The sequence below is a fragment of the Enoplosus armatus genome, chromosome 9 (assembly GCF_043641665.1).
Source record: "Enoplosus armatus isolate fEnoArm2 chromosome 9, fEnoArm2.hap1, whole genome shotgun sequence".
In the NCBI taxonomy this organism is placed as follows: Eukaryota; Metazoa; Chordata; class Actinopteri; order Centrarchiformes; family Enoplosidae; genus Enoplosus; species Enoplosus armatus.
This window is the reverse complement of record NC_092188.1, coordinates 14,937,145-14,957,070: the sequence shown is the minus strand read 5'-3', so window position 1 is coordinate 14,957,070 and position 19,926 is coordinate 14,937,145. Positions and strand designations below refer to the sequence as shown.

The following is a 19,926-nucleotide window of genomic DNA, read 5'->3' as shown; positions in this document are numbered from 1 at the left end:
TATCCAATTTCATGCCCGTTCTTGTGACGGTAAGATGAGAAATATTTAAAGGCCACACACATAATTAAGAATCGTTAATTAAGGAGGTGAAATTCTGTTGGGACCACAGCGACATCCATCCGATATATCATGAAAGGTGCTTGTGAATGACGTCTTAAATAACATAGAGATACAGCCTTCAAACAGAGATGACTGGCGCTTCCAATATATATTCGCCGTGAAACATCAGTCTTCAGCTCACTCATTGTTTCCTCTCCTCAAGCACTTTGGTTGCTCTGTTTTTTTGCACAACTGAAACATTCAGCTGACAGTAAACCGAGGAGCTGTAGGGGACAGTGGCTCTGCTGTTCACAACTCATAGTTGTGACTGAATGACCTCAAACTGGCATGGATGCAAGTCTGGATCAAACGCATTAACAAGCATCAAGAAGCTTCCTACACATATTACAGCTAATGGACTATTTTCCATTAATGATCGTTGGACACTTGCAGGAAGAGATTAGGGCAGTGAGAAGACATTTATTTGCCCATTTTGAGAAAACAGTCAAACCGATGCCTCTAATCTTGCCACTGCAGCGATGCAGTTTTGTTAAAAAAGGCATCTATATATCAAGTATAAACATAATATTGTTCTGTAACAGCATATTAAGTGATAGTGTTTCAATGTTGTTGTAACATTAAGCTTCACTTGTAAGCAATTAGTAAAATCAAATGTGATATAATTATGTATTTACACTAAGTGCTATAAATGTTAAGTGAAGCATTCTAAATCTTCAAAAAAAAAAAAGATTATTGTTTCTGTCTCCTGTCTGGACTGTCTCTAACTTTTTCATGGCCATCACTGTAAGAAGAGCATTTGTAAATGTTTTCTGAGGTGTGGTCAACAATACAGGTATGTTCAGCTGAATGAAAATATGTACCATAATGCCTTACTCAGCATTATGTTTCTTTCTTTTTGCAAAAAGTGAATTGTTTTGTAGAGAAAAGTGATTTATCTTTAAATGTTTTCACATTTTGTGTTTCAACAGATACAGTATATAAAGTACCTTCTCGTATAGGTGTAATAACTGCTTTTTGTCTTAATACAACTGTCATTATGGAATACCAGAAGGTGTATCTTGTAAGTGCTTTTAATTTGAAATATTGTTGTAAATAACTTTCAGTTTTAATCTAATATTTAGTTTTCTGTGGTTGTTGTTGACATTTATACTCTTTGTAAATGCCAGTGAGGCCTCATGGGAGTTAGACATGTAATTTCTGGTATTATCAAGAATTGATTACTGATCGGGGCAATATTGACTGGGCCCAGGGGCCTTTGATCTGGAAGAGGCCGCCGGTCACAGGGACAAATATGACACGTCTACAGTGTGTGTGTAAATGTGAGTGAATAAATGAAAGCACAATATGAAGTAAGTCAGGAATGATATTGGGGTTTCTGGCCACCAGATGCCCTGGAGAATTCTACTCTAATTTTATGTATTTTATTTTATGTGTCACTTGAAGAATGAGGCCGGTGATATTATATATTTTGTTATTGTCAACAAATCCTTTAAAAAGACCAAAAATAACAATGTGTTGCCTGAAGATGTAAATCTTTAAATATACTATAAAAAAAAGCTGGGCGCTGTAGTTTTAAAGTTTACTGTACTCAAACAGGATTGAGTGCAGTGCATTTCTTGGGGACTATTTTCAGCGGCAGATTTGGTGCTCTAGTGAGTATTTACAGCAGCAGAATGGTGTATGTGGGACTCCACTCAAAATAAACTACAGTGCCCATGTTTACGGTAATGAAGGAACATGTCACCCAGTGCAACAGTTTGGCTCCTTTATGTGTGTTTGATAGTTTTTGGACAACAGCTCTATGGCACACAGGAAGGACACACAATACTTAAGTCATTGTTGGTTTTTGTCGTTTCACTTGCTTTGTTGACAATAAGACAAATACAGAATATCACCATCCTTTAACTGTTTAAAAGTGACACAGGCCCAAAGCCCTGACTGACTGCCACTTCCATCACAGGTTTTGTATACTCATCAAAATAAAACGCTGTACTATCTTTTAAAAACACTTCAGATTCTCATTGCATGTGGATTGTGTACACTCAACTACTCGGGTCACACCGGAGTGCAAGTGGACTACAAACAGTCATGATTGGCCGATACCCACTGAGACATTAATTACAGATGCAGTTAACACTTGAATGAGAAGATGTGTTGGAAATGCATTATGGTCCTATTATATGTTCAACTGGTTTTACATTTAATGTCTTGCGCACATTAAAGGGCTGGAATCATTCACTGCTGAAAGACTACTGACGTCTCAGAGAATAGAAACCTGATTCGAAGGCATCAGTTGCATTCATTTCTCTCTCACACTCTTGTGGATGTTGAAAGATACATCTCAAATAACTGAAATGCTCAGTCTAAATATCTCAGAAGCTCCGATTCAAGACATCCTCCCACCAAGAGACCAGACAGACAGTGACACTTGTGATTTTCTCTGTGCAGCAGAGCAGAGCATACAGCATGTTCCCCATGAAATATACATGGCTCTGCCTATATAGATGGCTCTGCCTATATGTTCACCAAGACAAAACGAAAAAGCAACAAAATGAATAATTTAGTCAAACACCATGAGCTGGCTCCTGACTTCACTGGACTGCTTTTTAAAATGTGAATACCAAAGTGCTTTATTCAACAGAGCAGTCGGGTCTACAGCACCACACTGTCACGTCTGAAAACTCAAGTGCAACCGTGATCTCCGCCCACACAGAAACAGTGTTGTTCTGCATTTTGCATCTTTTGTTTTCTCTGAGAGCTTGAATGCACATGCAACAGGCGTTTTTTAAAAATAATTTGCTATCAAATGTGTACAGTTTTACACAGAGACACTGTAGACTAGTTCCAGAGTGACACGCAGATAATTAAACACTTTCATCTTCTGACCCTAACTAATGGTTGCTCGTGCACTCAAACAAATTAACAGAGGGAAACCAGAGGGAACCTTGCTGAAGCGTTTGTAGCAGCTCTCACTGTTGCTACAGTAGTATTACCTTGGTAGCATCAAAAGCTCAGAGCATGCCAATAGTTTTGAAGATAGATTTTGTTTCATCTCGACGACACTTGTTCCCCGGCTTATGTGTGAGAGGGACACAATTATCTGCAGCTCGGATAAAAGCACGACTGGAGCTCCATTACACCACAATATTGCAGTCGTGTAAATCTTTCAACATAACAGACGTTTAGGCGTCTCAACAGTGGACACCTACTTACTGTAAGTGAGGCCTTTCACGAAACACAGCATCTTGGCTGACACCGCACACAACCTGTCAGTGCTGAGTCAAAACCATATAACCCAAAACTAAAGATCGAAAATAAACCCAAAAGGAATTAGTTGTTGAGATGATGAATCTGCAGAGATTCTGGTAATGGATTTAGCAATTTGGCCTGCTGCTTTGTGTGATAGACGCCTGCTGTAACACAGATAATCAGACCTCCTGGCTGCCTGGGGTGTTTTTAGAAAAGCCAGAAGTGCAAAAAGCTCTGAAGCAGATTTACTGGATGTTTCACAAGGCGGCAAATACTCTGGTATTCCCTGCTGAGGAGCAGAGACAGGGATTCAAACTGGGTGCCATCTGCCAGCCGAGAGTCATGAGGGACTGTACGAACATTATTGGGCTGGTGAGAGGGGGCCGAACTTTGTATATCACTTTATTAAAAAGAAAGGCCCCAGGGTTATGAATATTTTCTTTGATGCCTCCTCTTGACTGAAAAACACCCTCCCCACAACATGTCAAAATGATATAATAGTGTTAAATTGGTACAACTTCTTTAAATCTTTATATCTTGATGTCCAAAGTCTGTTTACAGGTTCTTGGGGAGTACTACTACATATGTGGAAAAAATGTATAAACGCCTGTTGTGGCCCCAGAAAGAGCTGCACGGAGTCTGATAAACTGCTGCAAGCGATGTCATTTGTGTCAGCGTCGGTTGGGGTTGAAGACTACAAGTTTTAATGAAATCTGTGAGTGTAAAGTTAGACAGAAGTGAGCTTACCAGACCTCTGTGGCCTACTACTACTAGTAGGCCACAGATGCTACAGATGCTACTCATCTCTGCTTGAGGCTAGCAGCTTGGGGCTACATTAGCATAATACACCCAAATCTCCAGCTGTTGAGTTGCTTTGTGGGTAATGTTGGCGCCAGGTTTTGAAAAGGAAGAGGAATGCATGGAATAAAAAAAATGATATCTCTGGCTCTGCTGGAGCGTTTTTGAAATTGAATATGGCAAAGTGCACCTTTATGAACCGTGGCACCGGCGCAAATTGTCTTTTTAACTATTTGCTACATGGCAAAGGAAAAAAAGACTCAACTAACTAACAGAGTCAGAATAAGAGTTACAATGCCTTCCAACTTTTCCAACCCCCTCTCCTCCACTAATCATTTTTGTACAGTCCCTATGGGTCTGGGCTTGCAAACCCAATTCTTTCACAGGCTTCATCCCTTTGTATCAGCTGCTTCCCTCAGAAAACCACTATCTGACTCCTGCCACTTCACTTCCGACCACAAAGGTGATTTATGTGGACCTCTGTAAGTAATTAGCACAGACTCAATATGTCATGGACATCAAGTAAATTACAAGAAAAGTCCATGAAAGGGATGTGTCACTCGCCATTGGAGCTTCATTAACAGGGTTTGATGCCCATTGTCATTTGGTCAACATAACAGATTTATAATTATGCATCAGATCGAGAGACTGGCCCCTCTTACAAGCCCTGCGCAGCTGTTGGTCCTCCGCTGTGAGGCTCACAAGAAGCCCTCAGCCCACTGCACGAGGGGTCCAACATATCAAGGCAATCTCCAGTAATTACAAGTATGGTCCGCAGGCGATGGACTACCAGCAGCTTAGCAGCAAGAGAGGTACTCATTTGCTAATAATAACCTATTTGATTTCCTGTGCACACCCTAACAGAAATACATGTTTTCTCAGTGTAGACCATTCTCCTATTAGAGCTTCCCATCTGCTCTGCCATGGCAACCGTTTTATTTCATACATGAAGTACTTCATACATCACTTCAGTAAGATGAGTGAAGTGACCGGATGGTTCTGAGTGGTTCTGACTCTTTTTTTTTAAATAGAGATAACTTAACAATAAAAATACGTACCTCTACAGAAGTATATGTGATATTTTGAGAAAAAAATGTATATACCCTACATATACAGTATATAATACAGGGGTTTTCTCTTTGTCGCCGTGCAGTTAGCCTACTTTTCAGAGTAGTAGCGCTTCATGAAGGACTTGCTGAATGCTTTCTCACACAAATACACAGACAAGCTGTCAGCAATGATAGAAAATGGCAAATGGATGTTAAGTGTTTTGTGGGCATTTTGTGTTTGAGGCCATGTTTGCTTTCTATAGATCCACCCTTTTCTTTCTACATCTTAACTTCCCACATACACACATTTTATTCAAAGGTATTTTATCCAAAATATGTAATTTTTCTGTGTGTGTGTGTGTGTGAGAGAGAAAAGGCGAGTATGACGGGAATGATCTGGACAACAGGTTCCCACTAGGGACCACTTGATGAAAACAACCTGGAGTAAAGCCTCTCCAAAGCATTCAAATCATCACAAAACTTTGGGTTTCTTGATTAAGACGTACTTGAGAAACAGCACTCAGTACCAGTTGAAATGACAAGTTAATTAAGAAAGCAGCGGGGTGACTCAAGAACTGCCACATCCCAATCAAGGTAGAGCGAAAAGATGCAAAATGTGCTCTATTGTAAGGTTATAATTCTAATAGCATGATGCTGCTGTTCATGAATGCATCATGCAGCCTGTTGCGAGCCTGTTACAGATGTGCAGTGTAAAGCACGCGCAAAGACAGTGTCACCAAAACAAAAGCTTATGAAATCCTTGTGTACAGCTCCGAATGGAGCAGCCAATTGCTGTGATTAATTTGGCTCCCTCCATTATTAGGGTGAATGTGCAGCGATGCAGGTGCCTGAGACTCCCTGATCTCCTCTGTGATTAGTTTAACGAGAGGAAGATTAGAGACCACATGCATTATGAAAAACCCTGTTATACTTTCTACAAGTGAAAGGAATTAATCACAGGATGTCACTGCAGAATCCCTGTATGAATGTTTCTCTTTGTGCTGGAAAGGTAGGAGAAGGTTTCTGGGTTTTGGAGCATTATCAGAATTTGAATGCTCCAGCATGTGGAAAGCTGTTAACAGATGTCAAAGATGGATGCTTTCAACAGCCTCTCTCAGCCTCACAGCTTACATCAGTCCCACTTACCTACGTCTGCACAGTGAATGTCTTTTTCTTTTTTTTAAAGTCTTTGAAAGAATTCAGCTTTAATCTTTTGGAGGTCTAAAAGTGCAGAACCAAAGGACAGAGATGCAACAACTACATTTTAACAGGTTTAAAAAATGCAATGTGGTCTGGAGGTTTCTTAAAATTGTCCAAAACAAATTAAGTTAAATTGCATAAAAATTCAGGCACAGTTGGTGACGAAAAATAATGAGTGCGTGTCTAAAGGCCACTTAATCAGTGTCATAATTATGTGATTGGATATTTCACTCTGCTTGGTGTCTAATGTTGTAACAGCTCATTACTGAACTACGGCAACATTTCAAAATAGAAAAGATTTAGGGTTTGAGCCATCAGAGAAAGTTCACGAAATCTAAAATTGCCGTCACACCACAGTCTGAAATGTTATATTATCTTTTTGGTTGAGTTGTTGCCTATCCATCTATCTGTATCTGTTTTTATGAAACAGTATGTTGTGTATGGCAGTGCAGTAAGTCTTGGTCTGAGACTAACGACACCTTCACTTAACTGTCACTACAATATATAAAGAAAAAAACGAACATCCACTTATTCTCTTTGCAGACAATGTGCTTTGAGAACGTTTCTCAAACGCATTTGTAGTACATGTCAGGTGTGACAGAGAAAGCTGCATTTCTTTTAGCACATAAACCATTTCAGACATGGTTTCTACTAAAAAAGGAGAGTTGACACCGTGTGGCAGAGGCAGAACAGAAACACTGGAAATGGTTCAGAATAATCACCACTGTTGCTTTTGAGAGACTTTTGGAGCCACTGAACAACCATTAATGACGAGCAGTGAACTGTGCCTTCAAATGTATTCCGGACATCTCTTCTTTGTCACAGGACAAACAGCGATGCAAAACAAACGCGACAAGAGTTTCATTCTGTGCAATTAACTGCTTATGAAAAATACTTTAGCATTTCAAAGCTTTTTGAGTAGCTTTCCGCCACAAGGGCTTTTCACTTCATCATTGGTCCTTTTGGTCAGATGAAAGCAAGATGAGACAAGCAAGGACCACATTTCACCCCAGATAAAACACAACAGCATGTAGCTTTGATGTATGTACTTGTGCCATCATTTACATCCTTAAGTGTTCCTCATTTACATTCATGACTCGATGTGTATGGAATGTGATGTTTGCATACATAATAGACATAAAGCAGCTCAGGTATCACTGCTTTTTTGGAACCTCCCTTCCACACTGCTTACTGAAATGGTGAAAAAATTGAATGATGTCTGCTATGAGCTAATATAAATGAGTCTACCATCAGAGATTTTGCCACAGCATTTACCCCTTTACCAAACTGCAAGTGTTGAAACAGTTTATTAGTGTCTTTATTAGACAAAAACACACATTCCCATCTCATTAATATTTATTCTTGAATTTTTAACTATATCACAATTTATTTATATAGGAGTGAATCCATGTCACCTAATCCTAATCATCTGTGAAATAAAATGGAGATGTAATCTTTATTCCCCATCAGTAACAGTGGACACAACTTCTTTTACATTTTCAAGTTATTTCTTTATGGTATCAAAGTTATAAATAACAAAATGTGCCCATATCCTCAACAATTGGTATATTAAAAATGTCTCCTTTCATTCACTTAAATCAAAATCAACTGAATTGTTGTTCTTGTCATTTGTTAACAGAAGTCTTCCATATTGACCGAAATGTCAAACCTTATTGGAATAATGTGGATTTTCCCTTTTGCAAACATGGTGTCCCTGCCAGCATGTTTGTGGTTACGGCACAACTACAAATTTTCATTAGAGCTCTAACTATTTTCTTGATTCAATTAATTGTTTTGTCTACATAATGTCAGAAAATTGTTAAAAATGCCTGTCAAAAAAATTCCCAGAGCCAAATTTAAATTAGCTTGTTTTGTCTGACCAACACAACAAATGAATAGGTATTTAGTTTACCATCATTAGAAAAAAGAAATGCAGCAAATCCTCACATCTGAGAAGCTTGAACCAGCAAATGTTTGGTATTTTTTGCATGGAAAAATAACTCAAATAATTAGTCAATTATCCAAAAAATTGTAAAATATTTGATGCATTGGATAAGAAAAGGCTTAAAAACTTAAAATGTAATCTTTATTTTCAGACAGGAGAAGCAACAAAATGCAGGATACAGTATGATGCGTTACCAAATGTTCAAATAGTCACAACTATGTGTGCCATAGGTAAAATGAACAGTAGTCTCACATTAAACTCATGGAGTATAAATGTCCTGTCTGAACGATGGCCAATGGAATTATTGCTTTAAAGAAAAGAAAAAAATACTTAAAAAGACTATTGTTTGGGGAAGTCATTAAAAGGCTTGCACTCTCATTTCCTTTATGTACATGCAGAGTCACATTCACAAACATCACATATACCATCTTACAGTCACACTAATGACTTTCAATGAAAAGAATTCAAAGAGAACATCAAAAACTAGATTTAAAAAAAATAGTCTCTCATTTTTCATGATCTACTGAACATCCATGAACCTTTTTCCCCCCACACCAGGAAGAGAAGAGTTCACAAAGGGCCCTGCACCCTCACACACCCTCTGCTAAACACAGGAAGTCACATACAGATTAACCCCATCCTCAGATTTAGGCATCGTGAAGAAAGCATCATCTTCAAACAGATCAAAAGATCCCCCCATCACTCTCTGCCCGAGATAGACATCAGCTCTCCTGCTTGTCTTTGACCAAAAGGACCGTGTGCTGCCCTCCGCTGGAGGCCATCAGTACTGTGCGGTTCTCCAGCTGCTTGCCTGTCATCTTCACAGGGCTCCACTCATCATCCTCGTTTCCTGTACCAAGCTGCATGTTGGTGCCCATGCCCCAGGCGTACACAGATCCTGGAGTAAGCACAGCCGACAGTCAGTGGGGTGAGCATCCTTTTTTACCCTTTTGGCTAATTGCAAACATTAGACAAATGAAGTTGACACACAGTTTGGAAAAACAAAAACAAAAATACAATTTTCTATCCGCTAGCAGTATAGAGAACTTGCCGTAGTGAGGGATATTTACTGTACATCCAACTATACTTAAAAAAGGACCTATGTTTGCGTTTTCCAGACAAAGGCCTCTTGCATGTGAATAATGATGGTTCCCTGCAAAGGCAGAAGAAGCAAGCTGCTGTTTTACTGCCATAAAACTTGTTAGGGATTAGGTCAAGGTGGATGGTCGTGTGTAGAAACAGTGTGAGGAGATCATGTTAATGTCCAATGTAGTTTTTTGACCAAAATGGCAACCCTTTCCTCACCGTAGAGGTGGCTGATCAGAAAACAACCTATAGGTCGTTTTGTCAAATGACTAATCTTATCGTTAAGGTATGAGGACTTGTTGTAGGTCACTGCTTTACAAGCAAGCAATAAAACATCCACACAATGATCCTCTGCCGCATTTGTTTTGCTTCTCACCTTCTCTGGTGACGGCGTAGCTGACAGACGCCCCACATGTCACTCCACTGGCCGGCTCAATCCCCATCACAGGTGTGGGCTCACTCTTCTCTTCAGCCTCTTGGCCCAGACCAAGACGACCATACTCTGCTCTGCCCAGGCTATACACCTGTCCTAAAAGATAGAGAGAAAAAGGATTCATATATTGTTTGTTTGTCAAAGTACTTTAGATAAAACCACCTGGGTCCTTTACTTGTGGAGTAGCTTTCTAAACAATTTACAAAACTACTGATTTTTTAGAGAGGTTTTTAGGAGAGAATTAAACAAAACACAATTTTCACGTGTGTTTTAGTATGCTTTTTTCCAATAATATTTTATTGGAAGGAACATTAGGTGTATAGAAACGAATACAAAGACAATGCAAATGAGACTTGAGTGCTAACACATTGACTTGTAAAATCAACGTCTTGATGGGATCACAAAGTCTGATACGGCCTGAAAGCACAGTTAGTCGGAGCTTACCTTCAGCATCAAGGCAGACTGTGTGATGTTGCCCTCCAGAGAAGCTCACCCAGGAGGTGGTAGAGTTCTTGAAACATGTCAGTTTTGTTGGGTGAAAACACGGCCTGATGCTTTTAGTGCCTGAAGAGAGGAATAAAAAAAACTAATGGTGTAAGGACACATAAAATACCTCTTGATGCAATTACCTTTGAGCAGAATGTGAACAACTGTCTCATAGCTAACCGTAAATGTCAGATACCGCTACAGTTAAAAGTTATAACACTAATTGAATCAATTCACATTATCAAACTAAATATCTGATGTGCCATACTAACCCAGCTGGTGATAGTTGGAGAGGCCAAATCCATAAACATGTCCCTCTTTTGATATAGCAAAGGTGCAGTACGACCCACAGAAGGCATCTGTGAAGTGAACTTTACCTCTGACTGTTACCACATGTGGTATCAGCAACCAGACTGAAATCACAGGGCACACAGTCAGCCAGAGCACCACAATCACACACAAGACATGAAAACATCTATTGTTAATGGAATAACAAATCAAGAGATGAATGTACATGAAAAAAAATTTATTCCACCATGAGCTAAGCCCTGCGTTACTCACTGAGGCCTCTCCTGGCTCCTCTGTCTGAAAAAAACATAGGCACTCTTCCCAGCTGCCCCTGCTCTGCAGTGCCTGATGTGTAAAGATTTCCATCCAGTGTAAGCAGTACCAGGTGGTCGTTACCTATTTAAGGATTCATGATAGTTAAACAGAAACACTATTAGAAGTTAATATACGGCATACAAACAAACTAAAGAGGACAGTTTCTTACCTGATGCAATTTTCACAACAGGTTCTGAAACGGGGACTTTGACTGGAACGGTAGATGATTTCATGGGAGCCAAAAGACCTATAACACCATTGTTATCCTGGAAAAAAAAGGGTCCAGCATATTAATGGTTAAACCCAGAGACACGCATTGATCATTGTTTTAGGTTATGAAAAGTATAGCATGGCTGTTGGTCACCAACCTTCTATGTTTGATTTAATGATACCTGATCATTAAAACTGGGAACATTGTTTTTTGGATTAATTATAACCAAATTCCTTCGTAGAGGCTTCCACTAACAACAACATTTACACATTGGCATGCATTTTACTTCCATTACCTACTCACAGGTCAAGTATCGCTATTTTATGATGAAATATTTCACATTTATACATTTCTGATGCCCATTGAACATAGCCCAAAACGAAATCAGTGTGTGAGCTGACTTAGGAAAGATGACTACAATAGAAAATAGGAGATGATTAAAGCGAGAGGAAAAATGGCTGAGACAAACATTCAGCTACACAGACGATGCAATTGTCTGTATAGCTGTATAGCCTAGTTATGCTGCTATAGGCCTACACTGCCGGGGGACTTCCCATGATGCACTGAGCTTTCCTCCTCTCCCTCTTCATCTTTGCACATTCATCACAGTCCAATGCATGTTACTAACTTTATTTCTTCCCCGGAGTTTCTTTGTGCTTTGTCGACTCGTAGGTCGCTGTGGATCGTGGTCCTGGTACGCCTGGGTGCTGCTGCCGCCATGGGCCTGCCTGACTCCCATCACTACAGTTATTATGTTTAGTCGTAGTTCTGTCACTATTAAAGCTCCTATTATTAATCTCAGCTAATATTACAGCTATTTCTACTGTTAGTGCTGCCATACATCTTTGCCTACCTATCTGTCTGTCTGTCTGTCTGTGTCTCTCTGTCTGTCTGTGTCTCTCTGTCTGTCTGTGTCTCTCTGTCTGTCTGTGTCTCTCTCTCTCTGTCTCTCTGTCTCTCTCTCTCTCTCTCCCTAAAACCCAACCGGTCAAAGCAGATGACCACCCACCTAGAGTCTGGTTCTGCTCAAGGTTTCTGCCTCTTAAAAGGAAGTTTTTCCTTGCCACTGTCGCCAAAATGCTTGCTCATGGTGGGAACTGTTGGGTCTCTGTAATAACATTATAAAGAGTCGGTCTAGACCTGCTCTATTTTGTAAAGTGTCATGAGATGACTTTGTTGTGATTTGGCGCTATATAAATAAAATTGAATTGAATTGAATTGGAGAGATTTGATTTGCCAGATTCCTTCTGAATGGAAGTTGGTTGATGGGATGTATAATGCACATATAGAAAACATTCAAAATATGAGATACCAGATAAAATATCAGATCTGGGATAACAATAAAAACATGTTAAAGAGGATTTTTTTAAAAAAACAGTGGTTACAGCGTGAAACAGTTAGTTTCAGCACTGTCAAAAATCAAGAGGGAATACAGAAGGTATGCAGAGGTGATAGAGATGTAATTGCCAGTGTGCCACTGAGTAATTATAAGTAAGTGCTGAGATGAAAACAATTAAGAATGGCGTAACGAAGGATCATCAAACTATATTTACTGTCTAATGAGTTACAATGTGAAGCTGTTTTTGTTCCCAAACACGTAACATGGTACAACTGTCAGAGATTCAGTCATGTAGTCACATGAGGCAGAAATGACAGAGATCAAAAAGATGGACATGAGAAAAAGTTCAAAAGCTGAGAATAACTGAGAATAATAATCTCTTATGCAGGGGCAATTAGGAAAGTCTGAGGAAAGAGCGACGCCATTGGAGAAAGGAAACGGATGACAGGATGTGTAGTACACTAGAAGAATCTGCTTGCTTTTTTATAGCACAGCAGGTGTGGAGTCTAAACCTGACAAACTTGTTAAAGCAGCAGAACATCATCTCAGTTTAACCGGACTGACGTAAGAAGTGGTTGATAACCTAAAGGATAAGTCAGGTAACAAACCAGTATTTATTTATTTTATTTCACAAAAGATTGAAATTTTATAATGTTATATAAATCTGATATTATCTGTGTGCAGGAAAATGATGATGGGTATGGAGTGTTGGACCAAGATAAGGATATGACCCCTTCATTAACGTAAAGATGTCACACACAGGGACTGGATCAAGAGTTTATACTGCAGTAGTACAAGTGTAGCTGACAGAGAAGTTGTTATAAGCCAGTACAACAACAAGAGTATTTTGTTTGTTTGTTTTCTGGGACCATTTGAAAATTCTCCATCTCTGCAGGTTGATGTACGAGGGTGGGCATTGGAAATAAGAGAAAAACAAAACAGCAAATAGCGAACCATTAGGTTAGGCTAGACAAACTAATAAAATGATCCATCAGCCTGGCTGGAAATATGGACAGGCTCAGGTCAAGTTTGAGTTTGGTGGTAACAAAAACAAAATCAGAGCATATGGAGATTTTATAGAATAAATGAAAGAAAGTTTCAGTATGTTCAGACTCAAGCTCTGTGCTAATGAGCATTGAAGTGTTTAAATCAAACAGTCAGCAGGATATTCTGAGTCATTTGCTAAAGTTCCAGTCAAGAGTAACTAACTTTGACTTCATTTTTATGTAGCATCCCACTCAAATGGGGCTTAAAGGAAATGAGACTGCCGATACCACTTAGATCAAACAAATTTGTTAAAAAAGGATTAATATGGGGGGATATTAAATATGGATAGAAGATTTGTTTGTTTTTAATTGTCATTATTTCATCATTTGTTTTTATGCATTTACCCAGGACTCACTGGAAAGCAGTATTGATACTGAGGGGATTATTCTGGTGAAATAAAATACAGTAGGAGGATGGCAGTAGCAAAAAGGCGGGAAGTTGTGGACAGTGAAGGGCAGATAATTCAAATACGTTATATAGAGTATTAACAGTTGTCAAGTAGAGATTCGGAAAACACTAGAAAATAGTGAAATGCTCCAGTGAATTATTTGAGACCCGCCGGTCTGCCAGGCGACAAAATGGCTTCCATCCTGAAAGCAAATGTCTTGTGAATGGATGCAAACTAACATACTGTTTGGGTGTGATGGTCAGGTGTGCGTGTAAGGTGAACAAGAGTACAGAAAATTCCTACTGGTGCTCATAGTTTTGCGGGTAGAGAGGATTAAAAAAAAAAAAGTTCAGAAGTCTCTAATTGACCAGATGTAGGGGAAATCTCTTTCACACACACACAAACACTTCCAAGCACAGGCCTAGTTGGCAGAAAACAGCAGGTAACGAACCCTGAAGGAGCCCCAGATGTACACTGTTCCATCCTCTGCGAGTGCAGCTGTGTGGCTGTCCCCTGCCGACACCTGGACCACCTTCTCCTCCAGCGTCACCTTTCCTGGAACCATCTCAGAACACTCCCCAGTTGTGTCCCGACCAAGGGCTCCTTCATCGTTACAGCCAAAAGTGTAGACCTACAAAAGAACCCCCCCAAAACATATCAGTTTATCTGGGCAGCTTGAGACCTTTAGTTAAAATGTGAGCAAGGAGCCATACCATTAGCCATATAATTTTAATTTGAAGAGGAATAAGAGAGGTGCTTCCTTACATGGCCAGTGTCGCTGAGGCACACAGTGTGCATGCCTCCAGCTATCACTTGCACAATTTTCTCTGGCAGGGACACAAGGGCCGGCTTCTTCCTTTCAATGATGTCCTCGCCTAGACCCAACTGTCCAACATCACCCTGACCCACAACAAGAACCTCGCCTGCCTCCTTGCCATGACTCCTGTGGGAAACTGTTACACACACACACAATTTCATGTGCATTTTAGTAATTATATCACAATTACAAAGGCTGCTGCTAAGCTAACACAGATAAGGTAAGTGTCAGTTTACCAACAATTAGCACTTTGCCTGATTTTGGTTTTAATGCTCTCAAAGTGTACGTGTCAGCTTACTAGCAATTAGCCCTTTGCCTCATTTTGCTTTTAGTTTTATTTCTGTTACAGACACACAATTTCATATGCAGGTAATTCAACTTGATCTTAGATATTGTTAGTCTTACAGGACCAAACTTGACTGTGGCCTGAGGTTAAAACTATGGGTGTGGTGTGACATTCTTACAACCAGATGCTGCCCTTCCATTAACTGGGTGTGTATTGTTGTCCTAACAGCAATTTGATTTGGATCTTCAAGTTTGAAATACATCTATAGTGTATATTAAAATTAAGTCTCATTGTGATTTTTCAGCCAGACTAACAAGTTAACAATATCTAAAAACACACACAAACAAAAACAACATTGTTGTCAGTGACCAGAGACATGGGTCTCATCCAGTCTGGTTGCTTTTAACAGCCCTTTCTTGAAAAGGTCAGTGATTTACCTTTCACTTTCTTGGGGTCTCTATCATCCTCCACGATAGCATCAGACTTCCTCTTGGTGGTGTACTTTTTAGCAGGCATGACAGCAACACTTAAGGACTGTGGGAAAAACAAAAGAGAATAAATTATTTTCATAACCTACCATGGGTTAAAGTCACCAAGCTGTACTGTTGGTGAAAAATACACTATGCTTAAATAGACTAAATGATTAACCAAAAATAAAATTATCAACAGATTGTCTAATAGTGAAAATAAACATAAATTGCAGACCCACTGACAATGACAGGCAAATAATCTCTGCTGCAAGGGGAGGGGGGGGGGGGGGGGGGGGTCTTTACGGTGTTGTTTACAATGACGATAAATATTCAAAATGCAACTAGTGACAGGTATGGTATGAATGAGCTTTAACTAATGCACCAATTAATGTATTTGTTTCATTATTTGTGGTATACCTGTAACTTCATAAATACCTCTTTAAGAAGTACTGTGTCTGCACTTGGCATCAGAGCATCTCCTTCAAGTGCTCTGGTACCTTATATGCTTTGTTGTGGGGCTTTGAGTGTGAGGTATATATGGTAAGCAATATTGGCATTTCTATACACTCTCAAGCCTACTGGAAAACACAGTTGATCGACAGACACAATCAGTCCTTATTTTGGTCGTAACATTAACCAGGAGTTGTTGGGGTTCAACAGCTGCCAGAGAGTCTTCTCAATGGCTGGCACACTGTCATGTTCTTTCACGCAGCTGTGCCTCCTCCACTTCTGCCACCACGCTCTTGTGAATTAAACGTCCGTAAAATAAGGAAACTGGAGTCACGCTCAGCTCTCAGTCACACCTATCGACTCTATGATAGACATCAAATGTTTGTAAGGACATGTCTAGAGAGTGCGGTCAGTGTTTAAACATCAGCTAGATGCATACCGTAGTTTTAAATAGGCAGCGTGATCTAACATTGGCAGTACCCATGTGTCCTTGCTAACATGTAGCTCGACAGCTAGGTTACCGAACATGTATGAGCTTCAGTCTAATTCATGATCGTAAACAAATGTGACACAGTTGGCTACTAATACAGAAAGAATGGAACGTTAAGATGCAAAAATTACGTTTTTACCACATAGCAAATGTTAGCTGCCTCGCATGTATGTATAGCTAGTCTATATGACACTAGCTAACGGTCAGAGCTGTTTGCTAGCCAGCGCTAACTAGCTAGCAGCGTTAACATGACATTCTGGAATGAATAAAGTACAACAACATAATTTACTGAAAGAACTGCATACACGTTCCTTCAGTAGTGTTTATTATTGCCTGTTTGTCGCAGCTGGACAGTTAAGGAGATGGTAATTTACTAACCTGTGATATGTAGAAGTTTGTAGTTTGCCAAGAAGTGAACGTGCACAGCTAGTTCCCGGTCTTGACTTACGGACCTCACGCGCGAGATCACGTTCTTTGGAACCTCTGCCTCCTTAAAGAGACAGCAGCCCTCAAATCTGCAGTGGTGGAACAGATACTCGCATCATTTTCTCAAAAGTCCCGATTCAAAATCTGGTTTAATATTTAAAAGTAAGTAAGTAAGTATTATCAATAATGAATGTATTATTTGATTATTATTATTATTACTGCTGATGTATTAACATCAATTGTATGTATGTATTTCCCCCCGGGGATCAATAAAGTGTTTCTGATTCTGATTCTGATTCTGAACATGCAAGTAGCATGCTGATGTTGCAGCTTATTTTAACTATTATATACTGTTAGGTAGAGCAATCTATTATCCATATCTCTGTAACAACGTATTCTGTTTCAGAAACTCATATCTGTTGTATTTAAAGTTTAATCTGCAGTAATTAGTGACTATAGCTGTCAAATGTAGCAGAGGTAAAAGTAGCAGAAAATATAATATAAGTACAAGTACCTCAAGATTGAATTTAAGGAGAAAACTTAGTTACTTAGTTGCATTCCACTGCTGTAAATATGTGATCCAGATGTAATGAAAATGTTCACCCCACAATTTAACCCATGTGGTGTTTAGGTCTGGCTATGGGAGACTAGGAAGTGTGGGACCAGTTTTCAATGTTCACCAATTGTTTTTTTGTTTGTTTGTTTTTTTTACATTAAACTCATTGGCCTTGGCTCATTTTCTGTGAAAACATGCATACTGTACAGATAAGTATTTTTTTTACATAAATTATTTTGGCTTTATTGTTTTAAAATCCCAGTAATGGTTGTGGATCCACAAGAACACCATTGGGTAAGTAACACCAATAAGAACACCACACAAGGGTTAAAACACTGGATTGAATGATGATATTATTGTCAGATTGATTAACAGGTCTTTTGGATGTTTTCAACTACATTTTAATTTCTACATTTGAGATTAAAAATTATACACAAGAACATGACATTATGCATTGTGGCCAGCATAAACTTGGATGTATTCCACTTGTAATATATGTTAGTTAGAGTATGGTTCTAGGTTTAGTTCATATCCATCTTTCACTATGAACATAACAATCAAGTTTTTATGTGAAATTCTGGGTGATTCTTTATCTGTTATGTTTCTGTATAATCTGTGCATTTGTCCCAAACCATGAATTTTTCCTATTCTTGGCCATTTCTTTTTTCGTATGTTCACCCAGTATGTCTTGTATATGTGTAGCAGTCTGAGGATGCTGGTTTTCCTCATTATTCATGCAATCTACATTCTAGTGTTGTTTTGCAATCTGTACATATATTTTTTCTTTCTGCTGCTGCAACAATGCAACTTCCTCCCCTTAGAGCATCACTGAATACACACTACATAAAAATACTGCTTTAAACCTTTGGGATGTACATTTATAATACCAAGTGCATGGTTCTTACAGACACTTTCATTATGCATGATGCATTCAAAACCATCTTCCAGGTTTAGCCCCTCACAATGAGATGCAAAAACTTACCCTGCCACCAGGTGTCGCTGCAGCCCCATATTCTTACTTTAGAAGTTGAAATTTAAATGTTCCCTACAAATCTCCACCTGAACACAATCAATAGTTAAGATAGGTCTATTGATTGAAGAATCAGGTGCAGAGTCATTGCACAGAAAGTTCAAGGAATTGTAAGGTTTTTAATTGGATCCAGATGTGACTATTTACAATTAAAAAGAAAACTGTCAGTCCATACAATTCCACATTCAATTAAAAATGAACTTAGTTTTACAGAAAAGGTACACTTTCATATTCCCATTCTTGTAGCATTTAATCGTCAACTAATATTCTGTGCTTAAAAAAATAGCAACCTATAATACTTTTATATTTAAAATTTCTTTTCAAATGAAAGGAAGACAAGATATACACAAGCATCAGTTAAACCTATATCAACCTGTACACAGCATAGAGAACCCTGTAAGCTACTGGCCAGACAATACAAGATAAAACATTTCTGCAGTTTCAAAAGGTTCCAGCCAAAATGACTCCCTGTTGACCGTTTATACATTTTCTGATGTTTTGGATAATTCCCTGATCTACACTCACAGCAACTTACATTTAACTCTTAGTATAGACAATACTAGCATGACCTTCAAAATTCAAAATGGCTACAGAATGCATTGCATGTTTTATCTTTAAAGGGAAGTACAAAAACTCATAAAAAAAGTATAAATGGAGAGTTTATCCAGATCCAATGGCATTGGATTCTGTGTTGGCTCATGCAGTGGATTGCAGAAATTAGTGATATGAAAACCAGTATCTTATGGTCCTTTAGGCATTGGGTATGTTGGCACACATAAAAACACCAACAGCCTCCTGACCTGCACCTTTTTCTATGTCTAGATTGACGCTTAAATGGCCACTTCACATCACAACCATAAATACAGGCAAGCCAAATTAAAAAAAGGCTCAAATAAAAGCTGTCACTACTCATGTGATCAAAATTACAATATAAAATATCTTGTGCATTACAGAATATTTTGTAATTAGATCTTTCCAAGTTTCATCCTAAGGTATAACAATTGCAGTCTGTACACAATTTATATAAAACATACACAATATCCCAGAGATGTCCAGTCCTATAACAGAATATCCCAGTCTTCATCCTCCAGCCCGCTCTTGCTGCAGCCGTTTGTCTCTACTATCTATTATTACTTTGTGGAGTATTATAAGTCATCATCATTATTATTACTATTATTATTGTATGTTATTACGTTAAGATGAATTAGCTTTTCCATGTACAGTAAAGAAGAAAAAAGGCAACACAGAATGAGGCCGCATTAAAGGTTGTAACTAGATCCAAGTCCCTGAGGGGTACCACATAACAGCAGACTGAGAGTAAGCCCTGTATGTCCTCTGCAACTCCTCCACTTCATTGGCACGTGGTTCCCCCTGTCGTCCGGGAGAAATACTGCATCTGGTCCTCACCCACTACCACCTCAGTTAAGTGAAAGCAATGGAGTGGGAAGGCGATGGAGGGCAAGCGAGAAGCATTCTTGTTTTGAGTCAGTTCCAGACTTTCCCTGAT

At 39.1% G+C, this 19,926-nt stretch overlaps 1 protein-coding gene across 1 annotated transcript; it reads right to left on the bottom strand.

Moving 5' to 3' along the window:
- Window positions 1-8,425: 8,425 nt before the first annotated feature.
- Window positions 8,426-16,830, bottom strand: rcc1 (regulator of chromosome condensation 1). Its single transcript, XM_070912241.1, has 10 exons — window positions 16,786-16,830; window positions 15,435-15,531; window positions 14,660-14,847; window positions 14,346-14,525; window positions 11,079-11,175; window positions 10,868-10,990; window positions 10,579-10,719; window positions 10,265-10,384; window positions 9,764-9,916; window positions 8,426-9,199 (listed from the first exon to the last, which is right to left on the bottom strand). Exons 2-10 carry the CDS (start codon window positions 15,511-15,513, stop codon window positions 9,024-9,026), a joined length of 1,257 nt encoding a protein of 418 aa, XP_070768342.1. The 5' UTR covers window positions 15,514-15,531; window positions 16,786-16,830; the 3' UTR covers window positions 8,426-9,023.
- Window positions 16,831-19,926: the final 3,096 nt, after the last annotated feature.